The sequence below is a fragment of the Typopeltis vanoorti genome, chromosome 20 (genome assembly GCF_054136105.1).
Source record: "Typopeltis vanoorti isolate ZY-2024b chromosome 20, IOZ_Tvanoo_1.0, whole genome shotgun sequence".
NCBI lineage: Eukaryota > Metazoa > Arthropoda > Arachnida > Uropygi > Thelyphonidae > Typopeltis > Typopeltis vanoorti.
In genome coordinates, this window is record NC_143568.1 from 109387423 (window position 1) to 109408189 (window position 20767).

The following is a 20767-nucleotide window of genomic DNA, read 5'->3' on the forward strand; positions in this document are numbered from 1 at the left end:
GAACAAGTAAAACATTTCAGCTACTTAGGCACAATTTTTACTGAAGATGGTAAACTAAATATAGAAATAGACAACAGAATCAGCAAAGCTGGTATCGTGGGAAGTCAATTGAATAAATTCATATGGAATAAGAAAGAAATTAGTCGGAACACTAAATTAGCTGTATACAAGACTGTGTTCAAACCAATTTTAACTTATGGATCTGAGAGCTGGGTCAGAAGTAAAACACTTGACCAAAGACTAGAGACCGCAGATATGAGAGTCATGAGAAAGATTAGAGGCGTGAACAGATGGCATCAATGGCAATATCATATTAAAAATGAGGATATTAGGAAAGAACTTGACATTGTCAGCATCCAGGAATGCGTTAGCAGAGCTAATCTCAGATGGTATGGTCACTTAAATAGAATGGGAGAGGAAAGATTAGCAAAATAAGTGTTCTCTGCCAGGTTGGCAGGAAAACGACCCAGAGGAAGACCAAGATATAGGTGGATTGATACGGTACTAAGTGCCTTAGACGATAGAAATATGAGATCTGATAATGTTGGAGTCTTGTCAAGTAACAGACTGATTTGGAGGAAAATTGTAGATAGGAAGTTAGTAATGATGTAATTTTTTCATGTAGTATTGTCATATCCTGTACACCCCTTGAGGGTACATGGCAGGAATTTAATGATGATGACAGATCAACATTTAAGCTGGCTGAACAAATTGTCAATAGTCTTGTCAAGCTTTATAGGCAATTTTACTCATATATATAAATGCCATAGACTTCAAAAAACGATATATATATATCTTTTGCTTGTCTAATTTTAAGGCAAGCTTATTAGTCTGTTCTAATATTCTGAAGCAAGGTAATGTGGAGTAATGGATAATTTTAGTTAATCAAACTATTCAGCAAAATTATTTTTACACACGTAAACAACATTTTTATACCTACTTATAATCATAGGTTTCTTTGCTTAAAATTGTATGAACAATATTTAGATTTCTAAAGAAACCTAAATATTGTTCATAGATAATTCTGCTTATTAAGTTAAGAAGATAGAGATGTAACTTGCTGAAATCTGAAAATATATATGTCAGTGCTTAAAAGTTATTATATAAACATAGCAGACTGTCTGATCAGGAGAAGAAAGACCATGCTTATTGAAGAAACAACCATTAATGCCATGAATGGCTAATAACTGCCTGTACAGTTATTTTTATTAATCCTCTTCAAGGTCATGTTCGCCATAAATGGTAAAAGCTGAAAAGATAAGGTTTATGATAAGAGTCATTTCATTTCTATTTAGAAGTGAAATTAATGATTTGAATTGCTTGAATTCAGATTTGGATGTATTCAAAATTTTAAGAAGAGAACAGAAAATAACCAAAAACTATTAAAGAGATTACTAAATAAATGCTGCAATAACATATGAAAATTAATTACTAAAACAATGAACAATTGAATTGAAATAGAAAGTAAATGATAAACAGTAATTCTCTTAATTCGATTTTGAAGCCAGAGATTCCCAGCTGAAAATGTAAATACCATAACCAATAAACTAATGCAACTGTCTATAGGTATATTTGCAGAGGAAATAACACACAATACTTACCAACAACGTAGGTATTGTGTAGAGGTGTAAAAAGGCACCAAGGAGAGGAAAAACTAAGACAGGAAACCTTAGATCTGATGAAGAAAAGAAGAGATATGAAAAACGATTTGAATGACACCAATAAAATAGAATATACAAAAATTTGTAAAACTATACACAAAAGGATGAAACATGAAATTAGATCGTATTATACTAGGAAAATTAAAGAAACAATAGAAAACAATAGTAATATGAAGGTCCTAAGATGAACATTATCAGTTGGAACAAAGGAAATAGCTGCTGTAAGAGGAAAAAATGGTGAACTGATAAAAAATAGAGATGCAATAATCAAAAGAATTCAGGAATTTTATACTGAACTCTATGAAGACAAAGACCGGGACATCCTAGAATCATCTATGGATAACTCGAGTGAGGAAGAACATGATGCCCCTGAGATCTTACAAGGTGAAGTGGAAATGGCACTGCGGGAATGAAGAATGGAAAGGCCCCAGGAGAAGATGGAATTATGGTAGACTTCTTAAAACTGGGAGGAAGCCCTGTCATCAAACAGTTGAGTAAACTCTTCAATAAATGCCTAAAACAGAGAAAAATTCCAAAAAATTGGAACAATTCACTTCTAATATTAATTTTTAAAAAGGGCTATAAGGAAGAAATTAAAAACTACAGACCTATAAGCCTACTCCCCACCATATATAAAGTTTTCACAAAAATTATAAATAATAGAATAAAATCTAAACCAGAGGAAATGCAATCCTGTGAACAAGCTGGATTTAGGAAGAATTATAATACTTTGGACCATATTCACACAATATGGTCCAAAGTATTATAATACACAATATGGTCCAAAACCATATTAAGACAGCTCATTGAAAAATCAATTGAATACAATAAACCCTTGTTTCTGTCTTATATAGACTATGAAAAAGCATTCAATTCAGTTAAAGCATCTGCAACACTAAAAGCAGTTGAAACCCAGGGAATTGAGAAACCATATATTGAAACACTAAAACATATTTACAATAATGCAACTGCTGTAATTAAATTATATAAACACAGTGAAAAGTTCCCAATACAAAAAGGCATCCGGCAAGGCGACACCATATCTCCCAAATTATTTACAGCTGCACTAGAGGAAGTCTTTAGAAGCCTTGATTGGGAAACAAAAGGAATAAACATAAATGGAGAAAGGCTGCATCATCTGAAATTTGCAGATGATATTGTCCTGATAGCAGATAATCTTGAAGATCTGGAAGAAAGGCTAAATCAGCTAAATGAAGCCTCCAGAGAAATTGGATTAAAAATAAATAGAGAAAAAACAAAAATAATGATGAATAAATACATAAATCATAGAACTATCAAAGTTGAAAACCATGAAATAGAACAAGTTACTTCATATGTATATTTGGGCCAATTGTTATCCTTTGAGTATGCCAAAGAAAAGATATTGAACAAAGAATTTACCTTGGATGGATGGCTTTTGAAAAAATGAGAGACATATTCAGAAGTGACATCCCTATGAGTCTAAAAAGGAAACCTTTCGACCACTGCATACTTCCTGTTCTAACATATGGAGGAGAAACATGGACTTTAACTGAAGCCCTAAACAAAAAGCTGAGAACAACACAACATTGCATGGAAAGAAGTATGCTAAAAATAACATTAAGAGATAAGAAGACAAATATCTGGATAAGATCTCAAACAGGTGTCATGGATATTGTAAAATACATTAAACAGGCTAAGTGGAGATGGACTGGCCATATTGCCAGATGCAGTGACGGGAGATGGACTAGAAAAACAACAGAGTGGAGACCAATAGATGGAGCAAGACAAAGAGGAAGACCGAGAAGAAGGTGGAGAGATGAACTGGAACAAATTGCAGGAGTGAGATGGATGGGAGAGGCAGAAAACCGAGTGATCTGGAAAATCATGGGGGAGACCTTTGTCCAGCAGTGGACAGAACCAGAAGGTTGAAGAAGAGGACCTACCAACAGAAAAACAGATGTTAATTCAATTTTCATCCAAATGAATAACAAAAAGGCTAAAACTTTATGAATGAAAGAGGCAAGATAACTATACAAGATTACATTGAAACAGGGACATCTGTACCTATTTTAATATTCATTTATGTAGATATGACCATTTTACTAAATTTAATAAACAACTACTTAATCAGGCTAAGCAAAAGAGAGCAAATGAAGGACAAAAAAAATGCATATAAAAGATGGGAAGTGTTCTTGGAAAGGGAATAATGCCAAAGTGATATGGATAAGTATCTAATGATCTCAATGAATATAGCAGAATACATATGTAAGCAAAGTCCAAGTATTTTTAACTGAGAATAGACTGACTCAGATGGGTATAAGGAAACACCAGGTTACTCAGAACAGCGTTCTACTACTGTCTATAAAGAATTTGGGAATCTGAATTCTGTTTTGTTTTATTTTATTTATTTGTTTAAAAAAAAAACCACTTACCATGTTTACGCATGGTAAAAGTTTTTTTACCTAATGTTACCAAGATAAAGTTTTGATAGTCTTCCATAACAGTGCTTCATGATATAAACAATAGCAGAAGAAACAAAGTCATAGGAAGACTTTGGTAAGAACACTGAAAATATCAGGAAGGTGGTAAAATATTCTGGAGGCTATTGAAAAAGCTCCAAAATAGAGGAAAGAGTACTGTAAAAGTGGTAATTAGTTTACGGAATTAACAACGCATATAAAGTATATTAATTAAAGGTAACTTTAATGAATAACTTCTATATTTCGGCAATGTCACGTTGTCATCTTCAGGAACATAAAGATATGGTATGTGCACGCAGGCACTAACAAAAGCAAATGAGGAAGAAAGCAAGAAACGAATATTGTTCCTGAAGTCCTAATGGTGCCCTCTGCATGGCTAATTTGGTTGTCTTAGCAGTTGGGCTGAAGTTCTCATAACGTAAGTCTCCCAAATTTGGGATAGTTTCATGCACCCAAATTTGTAGAGGTTAGGAACGTTTTTTAGAGCTGCTGATGATTCCTTGAATATTCTTTCGTATTTAATCTTGCTGTGGTGTATTATTTTTGTTTTCTTCCAACAAATTCTTTGGAGGGTATCTGCGTTGTTAATTCCGTAAACTAATTACCAGTTATGTTTGACCAATGTATAAGCCTTGCTACTAGAAGTAAAAGGAAGAATTGGAGATGATTAAAGAGGACATGAAAACCGAGGATAAAGATATTCTTGATGTATGGAGTAATTACTTTCAAAGATTGCTAAATGAAACAAGCAATGACAGTAAGGTGGTAGAAAGCATTTAACAGGAATGCCATCTGGAATATATATCTCTACTTGAAGTAGAAAAAACTATCACAAACCTGAGATGTGGAAAAGCAGCTGGAGTAGATAATATTCAACCAGAAATGCTAAAATATGGAAGTATAAAAGTTTTACAGGCTACACTACATAATTAAGAAAGCCTGATCAGAAAGTCAAATTCCAAATGATTGGAATAGACTGATCATAGTACCCATTTATAAAAAAAAAAAGGGGAAAATGCTGAATGTGAAAATTACAGAGGAATTTCTTTACTGAGTATTCCTGGTAAGATTTATGCAAGTATTCTTGAGAAACAGCTAAGAAACATTTTGGAGGAGAAGCATGGAGAAGAACAAGCTCAGTTCAGGCCAAATAGAACTCATCAGGATCAGATTTTCTCTTTGACAAATCATGAGAATATAACAAGGATCTTTATTTAAGTTTTGTAGATCTGGAAAAGGCATACAACAAAGAGCCAAGAGGAAAGCTGTTCAAAACACTACAGTTATATATTTACATATAATTCCCATTATATGTAAATGGGACATTATATCAAGCAATACATAGTCTATTGAACTTATAAATACAATATATACCTATAATACCTATAAATATAAAATGTTATATTCAGGCATTCATGTTATATTCATGATATATTCATGATTGTCATGAATATACAAATGTTATATTCATGATTGTCATAATCAAGGAATAGAAGGAGTAGCCATAGTATTCAACACTAAATACGAGGTTAATCTTCTTGAATGGCAGTTAGTCTCAAGTAGAGTGATTTGGGCAAATATCAGAATGGGGAATTAGACAGTGAGACTTACTTGTGCCTATGGTCCCACAGAAGGTTCCACTAAGGTAGAAGTGGACGAATTTTTTGATGCTTTAGAAAAAGCAACTGACACAATGAAAAAGGAAAAGTTGGTCCTTGTTGGGGATCTAAATAGCAGAGCTGGAAATGATTGTCAGACATACAAAAATATTTTGGGAAAATTTGGAGAAAAGAGCAAATAGTAATGACAAATACCTTTCGTATTTCTGCTCAGGACATGGACTAGTTATTACTAACACCATGTTCCAACATAAAAATCTACACAAATTCACATGGAGAGAAGAAGCTAGGAATAAGAAAAGTCTCATTGACTATGTTATTGTTGATAGTGATGTTTTCTTCCTGATGCAGGACAATAGAGTGTACAGAGGATTTGAAATTGGAAACGATTGCCATTTAGTCTTGTGCAGGATAAAATTGAATTTCATATTGAAAAGAAGAACATGTAAGAAAGTTTTAAAGTGAATACAGGTTGAGCTGCTTTCAGATGTGAACTGTAGATAACTGTTGGATTTCTGCAGGATAACTGTAGGGTGATTAGAATATTAATAGAATATATACAGAATATAATTAGAATATATCAGAAATCATTTTTTCTTCAAAGATTATTGAAGAAAAAATGAAAGAGTTTGAGAACAGGAACCAAACCCTGGAGATTCAGTGGCAAATCCTGAAGAAAACATTGATTGATTCAGCCAGAGAGGCATGTGGCGAGGTTGTCTGCAAGAATAGAAAAATCAGAACTCCATGGTGGACACAAGAAGTTAAAGAGGCAGTGAAGGAAAAGAAGAAAGCATATCAAAATTTCCTGGCAAATAAGTCAGCTTGTGCTCTTAGAGAATACAGAGACAAATGTAAGAAAGCTAAACACTGTGTAAAATTACCTAAACAAAAGTCACAGGAATACTTTGGTAAGAACATAGAAAATAAATATCAAGAAAGTGGCAAAATTATTCTGGAGATTTTTGAAAAAGCTCAGAAATGGAGGAAAGAGTACTGTGAAAGGAATTACAAATGATAAAGGTGACATGAAAACAGGAGAAAAAAGATATCCTTGAAGTATGGAGTAATTACTTTGAAAAACTGCTAAATGAAACAAGCAGTGATGACAGCACAGTGGTAAAAAACACTGACCAGGCATGCAGTCAGAAATACATATCCATACTTGAAGTAGAAAAAGCCATCAAAAACCTGAAATGTGGAAAGGCAGCTGGAGTAGATTATATTCGACCAGAAAGCTGAAGTATGGTGGTATAAAAGTCTTACAGTGGCTGCGCTGTATACTTCAGAGGGCCATGACAGAGGGACGAATTCCAGATGGTTGGAGTAGAGCTCTGATAGTACCCATATATAAAAAGGGAAATAAAACTGATTGTGAGAATTGCAGAGGTATTTTCCTACTGAGTGTTCCTGTTAAGATTTATTCATGTTGAAAGTTTATTTTTTGCTTGGTTAGACTGCTTTTTCAAGACAAAGAAATGGCAAATTTTTGCCATTTCTTTGTCTGCTGTCTTTTTAAGAAGTTCTGTTATGGAGTTTAATTAGGCGCTTTCTTTAATGTTATCAATGCATTTTTTCTTGGTCTTCCTCTGCTGGGCTGTCCTTCAATTCTACCATTTAATAATATGTTTGGTAGTCTTTTTGGGATCATTCTTGAAACTCTAAACCAGTTTAGTCGGCTCTTTTTTAGTGCTGTAATTATTGTTTCTTTAAAGTTAAATTCTTCTCTGACATTTTCATTTGTTTTGCTTTCTGTCCAGTTTGTTCTATTGATTTTCTTAGCATTTCATTTCAGAAGCATTGAGTTTATCCATTTCTTTTTTTCTTAAGATTTAGAATTCTGAGATGTGGGAATTATCATTGTTTTATATATCTTTAATTTGAGTTCTTTGCTTAATCATTTATTGTTCCAAAATTTTTTGTAGTCTGCCCATTGTTATCCATCCATTATTGATTCTGTGTTTGATGGTTTCGAAATAGTCTAGATCTGCAGTGATCATTGATCCTAGGTAACTGAACTGCTTTACTTTTTCTATATTATTATTATTTCATGTTTTCATTTGGATTGCTTCCCTTTTTCTTCCTATTACCATTAGTTTTGTTTTACTAAAATTGATTTTCATATCATATTTGTTAGTTGTTTGATGCAGCTTGGTCAGGATATTTGCTAATTTTTCTTGGCTGTCTGTAGTGATAACTATGCCATCAACATACTTTAAATGTATTGTATTTCTTCAATTTACAGTTATGCCTTCACACATCTGTAGTCCTTGTCTACTACTTCTTTTAGGTACAGGTTGAATAAATATGGTGACAATGGACAGCATTGCATAACTCCTTTTTTAATTGCTATTTGATCTGTTTCTGTGTTTTTGTAATTCACTATTACTTATGTTTCTGAATTCTTGATACAGTTTAATAGGTATTTGTCGAACCCTCTGTTTTCTAGAATTTAAATGCATTTGCTTCTGTTTAGTCAAAAGCTTGTTTGAAGTCGATAAAACAGCAGTAGGGCTTTTTATTTTTCTCTCTCATAAGATCTGCTAATCTGTTTAATGTGAAAATTGCATCTATTGTGCTTCTGCTATTTCTAAATCCCATTTGCTCTTCTTCCATCTGTTGAGTTTAAAAAACAGTTTATCGACATTATTAAAATATATTTATGGAAATGCTACATTGAATATCATTCTTAATGAAATAAGCAAAACATTTCACATAAATCAAGGAATAAGGCAAGGAGACACCATTTCTCCCAAACTCTTCACATTACCACTGGAACATATGATGAGTAATTTAGAATGGTTCAATAAAGGAGTCAATGTTAATGGAATTAAATTAAATAACCTAAGATTTGCTGATGATATTATTGCAAACAATATGAAAGATTTAAAAGAAATGATAGAAGATCTAACAACTAAACCAATAAAAATTGCATTACACATTAATTCTGGGAAAACTAAAATAATGAGAAACCGAGAAGGATATGATGAAAGACACAACCTTATTAAGGTAAACAATAAAGAAATTGGAATAGTAGATGAGGATGTATACTGAGAAAAATTGTTAACAATGAAAGAAATAAGGAGTTCATGGAAGAAATGAAAAGAAGAATAGGAATGGGATGGTCAGCTTGTGGAAAATTGATGAGATTTTTAAACAGCAAAATAAAACCTGAGAACAGAGTCAGTTAGTGTGTATTGCTTGTTATGACATACAGAGCAGAAACCTGGCCAATCAAAAAAGGAAGTAATAGATAAATAAACAGAAAGAAGAATGAAAAGATGTCAGCTAAACGTAAGATTTAGAGATAAAATCGAAACTGAAGAATAAGAGCTAAAACAAAATTTTTAGATATTGGAGAAAACATACTTTGAAAGAAATGTAAATGGGCAGGACATTACAAGACCCAAGGACAATAGATGGACAAAAGTTATACTGTAATGGCAGCCATATGAAGGTAAAAGATCAACTGAAAGACCTGAAAGAAGATGGTCAGATGAGATAAGAAAAACAATTGGAACTTTTTGGCACCAACAAGCTCAGGATAAAAACAAATGGAGAGAATTTGGAGACACCTTTAGCCAGAAGTGGCTATCTTCTTCTTTGAGTGCCATCTCCTATCGGAGGTCGGCGACCACCTTTGCAAATTTTGAGCAATTCTCAGCTACTCTGAGCAGTCTCTCAGAGTTCATACCAGTCTGATGTCTGCCAGCCAAGATTTTCTTTGTCTTCCTTGTCCTCTTCTTCAATTTATCTTCCCTTTTATAATCAAGTGAAGTATCTTATATTTTTCATTACAAAGTAGGTGACCAAAATATGCAGTTTTCCTTATCTTTATGGTATCTAAAAGTTCACGTGATTTCCCCGTTTGTTCCAGTACTTCCTGATTGGACGTTTTTGCTGTCCATGGGATTTTTAACATTAGTCTGTATAACGACATATCGAAGGCTTTAAGTCTTTTTATTGATGTTGTCTTTAAGGTCCAAGTTTCTGCACGGTACAGCAGTACACGCTATACATAGAATTTAACCATGCGTACTCTAAGCTCTAAGGTTAAACTGCGGTTACACAGTGTTGATTTCATCAAGAGAAAATTTTTTCTTGCCATTTCAATTCTGACTTTTATTTTCATTTCTGGATTGCAATCTTCATTTAACCAGCGTCCGAGATATTTAAACTTTGCCACTCTTTCTATTTGTTTCCCATTTAAAGAAAGTGCTGAATTAAGAATTGGTTTCTTACTTATGACCATGAATTTAGTTTTCTTGATATTTATTTTTAATCCTATTTTTTCACTCTCTTCATTTATTAGTTCCAGAATATTTTGAAGATCCTGAATATTGTCAGGAGAGCTGTGTCATCAGCATTACTGATGATTTCACCATTTATGCTAATCCCTTCCTTTCTTCCTTCCAAGACTTTTTGACATATGGCTTCTGAGTATATGTTAAAAAGAAGAGGTGACAGCACACATCCTTGCCTTACTCCTCATTTGATGTTAATGGAGTCTGTAATAATGTTATTAACTCGAACAGATGCCTTTTGATTCCAATATAAGTTTTCAATGATCCTGATGTCTTTACCATCTAATCCAATTCTTTTTAATAGTACAATCATTTTAGCATGTTGGACTTTGTCAAATGCTTTCTCGAAGTCGATGAAGCAAATGAATATTTCCTTGTTTTGGTCAATACATTTTTGGAATAAGATATGAGAACAGAAAAGAGCCTCTCTTGTTCCCAAACCATTTCTAAAGCCAAATTGGGTATCACTGATGGCGTCTTCACATTTTCTGTAAATTCTTTTTTGAATTATTTTCAGAAACATTTTGAGAATGTGACTCATTAGGCTGATCATTCTATAGTCATTACAAGTTTTCGCATTTGCTTTTTTAGGTAGCATGATGAAGGTTGACTGTAACCAGTCTTGAGGGATTATGCCTGTTTCGTAGATCTTATTAAATAGCTTTACTAATATTTTAATGTTGTCACCTTCTAATAACTTTACTATTTCTGCTGGTATTCTATCCGGGCCTAGGGCTTTACCATTTTTAGCTGAGTTTAGTGCACATTCTACCTCTGATCTTAGAATGCATGGACCTTCCATATGTTCATAAGTGTTTTATGGGTTCTGTCTGTTATCAGTAAAGAGTTCTTCTATATATTTCACCCATTCTTGTATTTTATCATCCTTTTCGGATATAATTTCTCCCTTTTCATTTCGAAGGACACAGAATTGTTTTTTCTTACGTTTACCTGAGGTCTCTTTCAGCCTTTTGTGTAGATTAAAATTGTCATGCTTTTCCTGTAGAATTTCTATTTCTTTACATTTTTCATTCGTCCAGATTTCTTTTACTTCTTTGATCTTGTGTTTAATAATTTTCTGAACCTCTTTATATTTTGTTGGATTATGATTTTTATATGATCTGCGTTGATCCATGAGGGAAAGAATTTCATCAGTCATCCAATCTTTCTTTTTTACTGCTCTATCAGGACATAAGGTATTGGTACATTTCTCTATGAAGAGAAGTGGCTATAAAAAAGTTAAAAAAAAAAGAAGAAGAAAGATTTTTTTATTAATGTTGTTTAAAATGAACAGACTTTTTAATGAAGCAAGGAGAGAGTTATCTGTCAGGGGAAAGTGATTTTACTAATTGTTTGGCGAGTTGTATGTTGGACATGGGTTTATATCTGAAGTAGTTTAACATTACTCATAGTTGTAGTTTTTTGGTAACTTCTTTGGACCAAGGTGTAACGTTTTTAATAATTTATTAGTAGAATCCTTATATACAGTCTGTTGTATAGAGGAGTCTTTTAAAAGCTTGTTCATTTTTGCTATACTCTGTTTTACCCAAAATGACAGTGGCATTATTTGCTTACGTTATAACACATTTTTGTTGTTATTGTATACATTTTTCAAGGCTAATATTTCTTAGATAGTCTTGCGTTTGGAAGGTTTCAATTTTATCAGAATGCTGGCCACAATCAAATGAATATTGCATGTCATAGTAGTCTCTAGAAATTCTAGAAATCATGTTCTAGAAATCATAGGCTGGTAATGATTTCTAGAATGTGTCTTCACATACATAGTAGTCTCCTCCTAATTATACAGCTTTCATCCTTAAGCACCCCATAAAAAATATTTAACATAAACATTTCCAATAATAAATAAAAATACTGTAAAAAAATTTTAATAAGGATTTAAATCTGTAGGTTTTGGATTACTCATATATATATATATATATGTGTGTGTGTGTGTGTGTGTGTGTGTGTGTGTGTGTGTATCCACAACACATTCCATCTTCCTTTAATAGTAGGCTCAGAGACCTGGAATTGCCAAGTAACTTGCACCTTAGAAACATGATTACTGGTTGTGATAGATCACTTAATCCTATCTTCATTGTCTGATATGTCTATAAATTTTGTGTGTTTTGGCTTGTTTGCCTTTTTTGCTCCCTGAGATTCAAGGAGGAAAAAAACTGCTGCTGTATGAGACCTGGTGACTATCTGTCACTTGAAATGTTCTGATTTTAGGTAAACACAAGCATTCTCAAATTGCATTGATGTCACTGTGGTAATTTAGTCACTTATATGAATCATTATTTTTCCAGTTATGTTAGCTGTGAAGGTATACAGAGGAAGGTATATAAATCATTTATCATAAATAAACAATTCCATTTATTTAGAATTATTTGATAAAAAAGATCTCAAGAGCATAGTAAATCTCTTGGAAAATTTTTTCTTTCTTGTATAATATATAATTTTGTATAATAACACCCGTGGAGTATCCCTAGCTAGAGAATAACACATATGGCACAGTAAACAACATCAAATCATCAATGTATTCCTGTTTTTGTTTGATAATTTACTGATTGATGTCTTATGATACATAAAACTAAATATTTACATAATAAATTTTATTGTGGCATACGTGTTATTCTCTAGTCTTGGGAAAAGGAAGAAAGAAAGTTGGCACTGCTACCTCGTAGTAGTAAATAAACATAAGTTAAATCTTTTAGCACCCATGATTAACATATCATTTGAAAAGGGTAAATTTATTGAACCATTAAAATTTGTCAATATTTAAAATTGGAAATAAAAATAAAATTGCCTATTTTCAGCTGTCTTAATCTTTTTCTTAGTATGCTTGCTTAATTTTTTCCTGAATCATTCATTAAGGAAATTCCTATGTACTTCCTTGATTATTATCAATTGTGGGGTATCTTAAGAGTTAGATTACTGAAAGAAGGAGGGAGGGGGGGTTTCTTTATATAGGCAGTGAATACAAAAAACCAACTGGGATTTTATGTCCATTCTTCAACTTCCTATGGTGCATCCTGTTCCTAGATGTTCACATGGATGGATGCTGAATGATGACTTGTTTGGCTTAACAAATCATATTGTTTATTGCCTTAACCCATACATACATACATATACGAGGGTGGTCTGAAAAGTTCATGGCCTAACAATGATAAAACGAATTTATAATTTCAAAATTGTAATGATGAATCCAAGTCTCATCCATAGTAATAAATTGACACACAAAATCAGTTTTATTCTTGTTAAAACACTCCAAGCACTGTCAGTGCTTGGAGTGTTTTAGAGTGCACTGTCAGTGCTTGAAACTAAAAGATCTTTCAGTTACTTGCTCAAAGAGTTAACAAAAATGTCATCTCTGCAGGAGACAGTGCTTTGTGTTATTGAATTTGCAAGGTATAATTCCGTAATTACAGTTCAGCGTAAATTCCTCACTCAATTTAAGAAAGAACCTCCTTGTCATAAGCAGATTTACTCATGGTACAAAAAAAATTCAAGAAGAGGGATGCAACTGTAAAGGAAAAGGCCTGGATCATCCGCGTGTTTCCAAAGTTAATGTTGAAGGAATTCAACAAACATTCGTATGCAGCCCAAAAAAATCCACAGGTAAGGAATTTCTCCAACAATGGTATGGCCTGTTCTCAAGAAATGATTGCATATGAAAGGCTACAAGTTGCATTTAATGCAAGCACTATCCCCCCCCCACCCATGGGGAAGGACAAAGAAAATAGGTTAGACTTTTGCGTAAAAATGTTGGATGACATTGAAGACGATGCATTTGCAGCATGACTCATTTTTTATGAATCATCTTTTTGTTTAAGTGGTAAAGTGAATCATCATAATGTGAGAATATGGGTGGACATCCACATGCAAACATTGAAAATGAAAGAAACTTGTGTAAAGTGAATGTGTTTTGTGCCATTTCTCACAAGAAAATTTATAAGTAAATGTCATAAGCAGATTTAACATGAGTAAATCTGCTTATGACAAGGGAGGTTCATTCTTAAATTTTTTCTTTGCTGAGGCAATAGTACCTGGGATGTCATACCTTGATATGTTATAAATCTGGTTGTTCCCTTAACTTGAACATGATTCTACTAACTTTATTTTCATGCAATATGGTGCACTGCAATGTCCATAATCATCTCAGCGCAACACTTCCCATCCGCTGGATGGGTCATAGTGGGAAAGATGAGCTTGTGCTATGCAAGTGGCCACCCAGGTCCCCAGACCTAATCCCTTGCATTTTTTATCTTTGTGGATTTGTTAAAGATACTGTTTACATACAACCATTACCCATAACTTTGTAAGAACTTCAGCATCAAATTGTAGCAGCAGTGAATTCGAGAACTGTTTACCAGTTACAAAGGGCATGGCAAGAAATGGACTATCAGTTTAATGTGTGTTGTATTACAGAAGGTGCATACATATGGTTATTATTATTATTACGTGACACCTCCAGGGAGTCCAAAGACTCATCGAGGGAGGGCATCTCCCTCGACTCTACAACTTTGTCTCCAGCACTCACTCAATCAACAAATGGCAACTACACAAAATGCCATCTACCGCCCACCACTACCACTTTCACAGACAGTCACAAACATCCATGCCCACAGCAGGATTCAAACCTGCAGCCTTTTGGCTGGAGAGCAGATACACTAACCACTCGGCCAACCAGGCTTCAGGGTGTCTGAATATTCAGAGTACTGTCAGATATTCAGAGTGCCTGAATAGCTGACAGTATTCCTGTCAAGTGACATATAACTCATGTTTATATTGCTGGAAATAAAAACTTCATAAAGAGGTACAATCTGTTCCTTCATTTTGAATAACCCTATATATATATATATATATATATATATAGGGTTTTATATATATATAAATAAGTTTTTTTTACCTTGGGAATAATGTATATTAGGGTTACCAAGTAAAATAACCAAGTTTATATAAAATTACTTGGTAACCCTAATATATATATCATCACACCAAAGTATGTAACCTAACTGACATTGAAATGACAGCCATTTTTATATGCCCACAGTTCTATCCTGTTGAAATAACATCATTCTGCAAGTGCTGCATGTCAGTTGCATTTCTGATTATCCTGCCTATTTTTGCATCATCATCAGCAAGTAACTATATGCCTCCTGTCAAATCCTAATGCCATTAATGTAAAGATTGATTGAAATGGGCCAAGGACAGATCCTACAGCATGGATCCCTCAGCTTCCACAGTATTGAAGGCAAACAACCTTGCTGTGAATCCTGTCAAAAGCCTTAGCAAAGTCCAAAAGGTATCATGCTGTAACCATTTCCCTTTTTTCCCTTATCTAACTCATCCATAATATTGTTATTAGGGCTAGAAAAATGCACTTAGAATACTGAAATATCAGATACAAGAATATTCAAGTGTTGACAAAGAATAATTTGGTGGAAAATTGTTGATAGGAAATTAATAATAATGCAAAGTTAATCATATAGTACTGTCATAGTAGCCTGTATACCTCTAGTTGATTCATATCCTTGATAATCATATTTAGGATAATTCATATCCTAAATCCTTGATATGCATGATGATGATGACATAATCCATATGCACATGGCATTCTTTACATTTTCCTTTCCTTAAGATTTCTTACGTAATAATATTGCGCATTCATTTTACTCATACCCTATTTATTCTTTGAACTCTATGATCATCTTCTGATATGGCATTATTGGGGTATTTTTTTAAAAACTTTTTCACGTGCTGCCAATATCCTTCCAATCTAACATGGTCTTTAGCTAATATTCACATCGGTTGGTCATAATTTCTGCTTTTGCAACTCGCCATGTAACCTTTTCTGAATGAAATCCATATACTTGTCACTTCCCAGATCTGTACCGTATTATCTCTATCACCAGCTGGATGCATAACAGCGATATCTTTAACCGAATCTCCCTTTTCACACTATAATCATATCTGATGCTCTGACCTTGAGTTTCTTCTTTCTCATGCTGCTTGAGAAAGCTTTCTCACAATAACTCAGATTCAAGCTTCATTTGTCATGAGATTTTTCCCTGCTACCCAATCAGTGTTTATATAATTGAAGTAGCTCTTGATGATAACTTCTTTAGTGCCTGTCAGCCTGATTTAATGATGCATTTCACCATCACCAGCAAATGAACCACCAGGTCTCTAATAACACCCATTATTTTTTTTAGTCTTATTAGACTCTGCATCAAACCAGATATCTACAAAGTCATTACTATGCTGAAAGATTGTTACTAATGTTGTTTTCATATCTTTCTAACTTAACTGGATTCAGGTCATTTGCTATCCTTCCTATGAGTACTGTACTTTTTACACTTGATATCAGTTAGTACATCTGCCGCTCAGAGGCAGATGTACTAACTGGTTATAGTGCAAGGTTCTTATAACAGTGTATGTTATGAGTTTCACCTGTAGTTGGGAAAATAAATTGGTTACTTGATAACAGTCAATCCATTATAGTGTAAAAATGATTATTTGTTAAAAATGAAGGAAGATGATATTCTTTGTGTGTATGTCCTACCAATTATGAGAATCTTTGGAATCATTGAGATATTCAATTTAATATGATAATATGTATCTCTAATAACTTTTTGAAATTTAATATTTGAATTTAGAATATGAAGAGCATCATGAACACTTGCAAGATTCAAGGTAAGTTATCTAATTTAGTAAGTCTAATTATGTGTTTACTATTAAATGTTTTTTCTCCATTTCCATCATGTTCTCCTTTAAAAGTATTATTTTATAGTGTTTCTGTTTATCTTACTAAAGGGAAAAATTATCTTTTGCATTAAAATAATACATTGGTGTCCAAAACTTAAGGACGAACACTATTTCTGAAGATCACAACTGCAAATTCAGATGAATCAGCTTGTGGCAATTTGCATTACTGACTATTTCAAGTAGAAAGCAGGTACACATTCAAATTTTAAAATCACATGCAAAGGGGTCAAATGGTAGCACTCAATGGATAAAAGGCAAAAGGCTGCACTAAGCAAATCTAGAGCTCTAGATTCAACCAGCCTAAATCCCAAAGTCTGGCTCAGATATTTTGATGATATTTTCGCCATTTGGCCCCACAGCCGTAAAACATTACTATAAGATGTGACTTCAAGCAAAATGTCCATTACCAGCCAGAATACCAGACAATCCACTCCATACCATAATATCGTACAAGTTTCATTTCCAGTGGAACACCCTTCCCTCAGATGTCCTTAACCTCATGTTCTTTTACAATACAACAGAACCAAGCAGAATGACCTTTGGACTTAATATCAATGGTCAGACTGTTTTCTCTCACCTTAGTTACTAACTATAAATAAACTGGGTTTAATTTGGTCGTAACTGATTATAAAAATAATGAAACTACTAGTTGTGTTACTAAAACTTTGCGCCACTATGGAAGAGATTGAAAGAGCAAAATTGGGCATGATTGCAGGAATGAATGAGATCCTGACTCATGATGAATTGATGGAGCAATTGCTGATTAAGATGAGAAATGAAATAAGGCACATGCAAAATGAGATTAGACATTTTGTGCTTATAAATGGAAAATGACAAAAGAATGAAATGAAAAATATCAGAGAAAAAGGAGAGATGAATTATTCACAAGTAGTGCTGTATGGAGATTCTATTATTAAAATTGCAGAGGATGAAGAGTGTGCACAAGGTCTGTTCTCCAGGAAGGAGGATGAACAGGATGATAGATCAAGGTTATGAGAAGTAAGTGTACAAGAAAGTTAGAGATTGTGGCAAGAACAAATAATTTCATTGGACATAGAATGTGACATTGGATATCAGATCATTGAGGATATTTAAAGACAGCAGTGTGGTAGAAAGAATAGTTGAAGTGTTACTCAGGTATGATGATGATGAGATGGCAAGTGAAAAATCATGAGTGGTATGCTACATTAGCAGAGCTATGTGAGGAGAAAGAAGTGCAGAATGTTCATGTTGAATGTATTTAAGAGACAAATGGAAATGTATAAAAGACAGACTGGATTTTAATGAATTAGGTGTGAATTAATTGGAGAGACTGTTCATAGAAGGAAGTGAGTGATGAGATCAGAGGAAGTCATAGGTAATGCAAGCAAGTAGGAAAATGGGTCAGGTATGTATGGGAATGATCAGCATAGGAATGGAATGGCCTGTGATGCATGGGAAGCAGTTGAATCTTGGGCAGGTGCACGCCGGCAATATGTGCAGTGTGTGTGTGCGCGATGCACACAGATGCCAGGATAATAAAGGTACCAAAGATTTTAGGCGAGGAGGAAATACTTGAAAAAAATATTATTCATTAATTATATCAAAAAAAATTACATTTTTGTTTAAATTTTAATTATATTTCATAGATTGTCTTAAACAAATTATTTATAATCACATATTTGTTGTTATTCCTTAAGATCTTATTTTATTCTGATCCTAGTTCTAACAAGTAGTTTGCCGTAAACAAGTAAAAACTTGAACTTGCGTGAGTTTACTGTTTACAGGATGACAGGCGTTTGAATTTGTTTAATCTTGTTCACACTTGCATTTGCTCTAAACATATATAAGAAAATCTGCTGCAGTTTAACTTTATTCTAACATCTTGCAATGTACCTGAATCGTCATGAGAAAAATTTAAATCATTTGAACAATTACAAAAAATGGACAGAATTAATTACATCCTTAAAAAATAAAACTTGTATTGATCATTTGCAACAAACAGTTTTAGATAATAAAAGGAAACGTTGGTATGAAGTTATAAAAAGAATAATTTTTGTAGTACAGTTTTTAGGCAAACAAAATCTAGTCTCTTTGTGGTGAAAGTAATAAACTTTACGATCACAACAATGGCAACTTTTTAAAATGCATTGAGATGTTAGAAAAGTTTGATCCTTTTATATCAGAACACAACCGACTTGCAGCTATGATTTTATCTCCTATTTAGGAGATAAAATTCAAAATGAAATACTCACTTTATTGGCATCAAATATTAAAAATAATGTTTTTATAAAGTGTTTTTTTATTGGCAGGAGGGGTATAAGGGTGCCAACTAAAGTTTTTCACACAGGCACCGGACACTACTGGTGCACCCCTGATTTTGGGTGATATATTGGATAAAGGGTTATGAAGGTGATTGGATGGGAGCAGAAACAGTAGTCACAGATGAGGGGGGTGGCATGAGTGGTATTGGTATTAGATCAAGAAATGATATATTATGCTTATATATGAATGCCTGGAATATCAGAAATAAGTGAGATGAAATTGTTGCGCTGATTGAATTTATTCACCTGAAAATAGATGGAATGAGTAAAACGCGATTGGATGAGAATGATATACCACATGGAACCCTAATAAGTAAACTGGAGCAGATGGGGATAGATATAGGGTTATGAGGTTGGGATGGATAGGAGGGTGGTTGAAGGAGAGATACCAGAGAGTGGTTTGTTTAGGAGTGGAGTCTATGAGACGGCTTGTGACTAGTGGTGTGCCGCAGGGCTCTGTTCTTGGACCACTGCTGTTTAATTTTTTCATTAATGATATAGGAAAGGATCTGAGAGGAACAGTTCATTTGTTTGCGGATGATGCAAAGTTGGGTAGGGCAATAGTGAATGCAGATGACGTCAAAATTTTACAGGATGATTTGGATAGTTTGGAGGACTGGGCTAGGAAAAATGGATGTCAATTTAATGTGCCAAAGTGTAAGGTTATGCACTTTGGGGTGAAAAGAATAGCAGCAGTATATCGCATTGGTGGAACCGTACTCCAGGAGATTGATGAGGCCAGGGATTTGGGAGTGTTGGTGGATAGGGAATTGAAGTTTAGGGGGGCACATTGCAAAAGTGACTAAATCAGCTCATCAAATCACTTGGCTTCTGAAAAATACTTTAACATGCAGAGACAAACAAATTGTTGTTCCTCTGTATCGAGCCTTGATAAGATCCCATCTGTACTACTGTGCCCAGTTATGGGCACCAGGGTTTCTTCGTGATGGGGAGGAAGTGGAGAGGATCCAGAGACGAGTGACCAAGATGATAGCAGGTCTGTGGAATGAACCTTATGAGAATAGGTTGAAGATTTGTGGGTTGCAGAAATTGGTCAATAGGCAAAGGAGGGGTGATATGATTGAGACATTCAAATTACTGAAGGGTTTCTATAAGATTGATCCAGAAGATATTTTTGAAAATATGACTGGTGGTAGGAGGACTAGGGGCCATGAATGGAAGCTGGGCAAGAGCGTGGTTGACAAGGGTGTTAGAGCTAGGTTTTTTACTTGGAGAGTGGTGAATGAGTGGAATAAGCTTCCAGAGTCTGTTGTGGGTGCTACGACCGTGAATGAGTTCAAGGCAAGGTATGATAGATACTGTGTCAATGTCGAATAGTTGTTCTTGACCTGATGTTAGGGCCTCCCTCGATGAGTCTGACTATTTGACTTTGGCATGCACTCAGGCTATTTCATCTGCAGAAACCAATTCTAACAAACAGATTGAAGGAACCACTATGGGAAGCCCCTTGCACCTGCACTTTCCAATTTCTGTTTAGAGCATCTTGAGGAATCACTAGTCTCTTCATTACAATCTCAATCTTCCTTTTAGATATGATATGTGGATGATGTGTTTGTCACCTGGCCAGACTCAGAATCATCTCTACCGACTTTCTTAACAAAAATCAACAGCCTACACCCACATATCAAA

General features: G+C 34.0%; 1 protein-coding gene across 1 annotated transcript in view; it reads left to right on the forward strand.

Annotated features, from left to right (window-relative positions):
* Nucleotides 1-20767, forward strand: part of hob (bridge-like lipid transfer protein family member hobbit) — an 844941-nt gene that overhangs the window by 185629 nt on the left and 638545 nt on the right. Inside the window, exon 14 of the mRNA XM_090409957.1 lies at nt 16706-16742. Coding sequence (XP_090266083.1) covers nt 16706-16742 — 37 coding nt within the window. The remainder of the gene's footprint in view (nt 1-16705; nt 16743-20767) is intronic.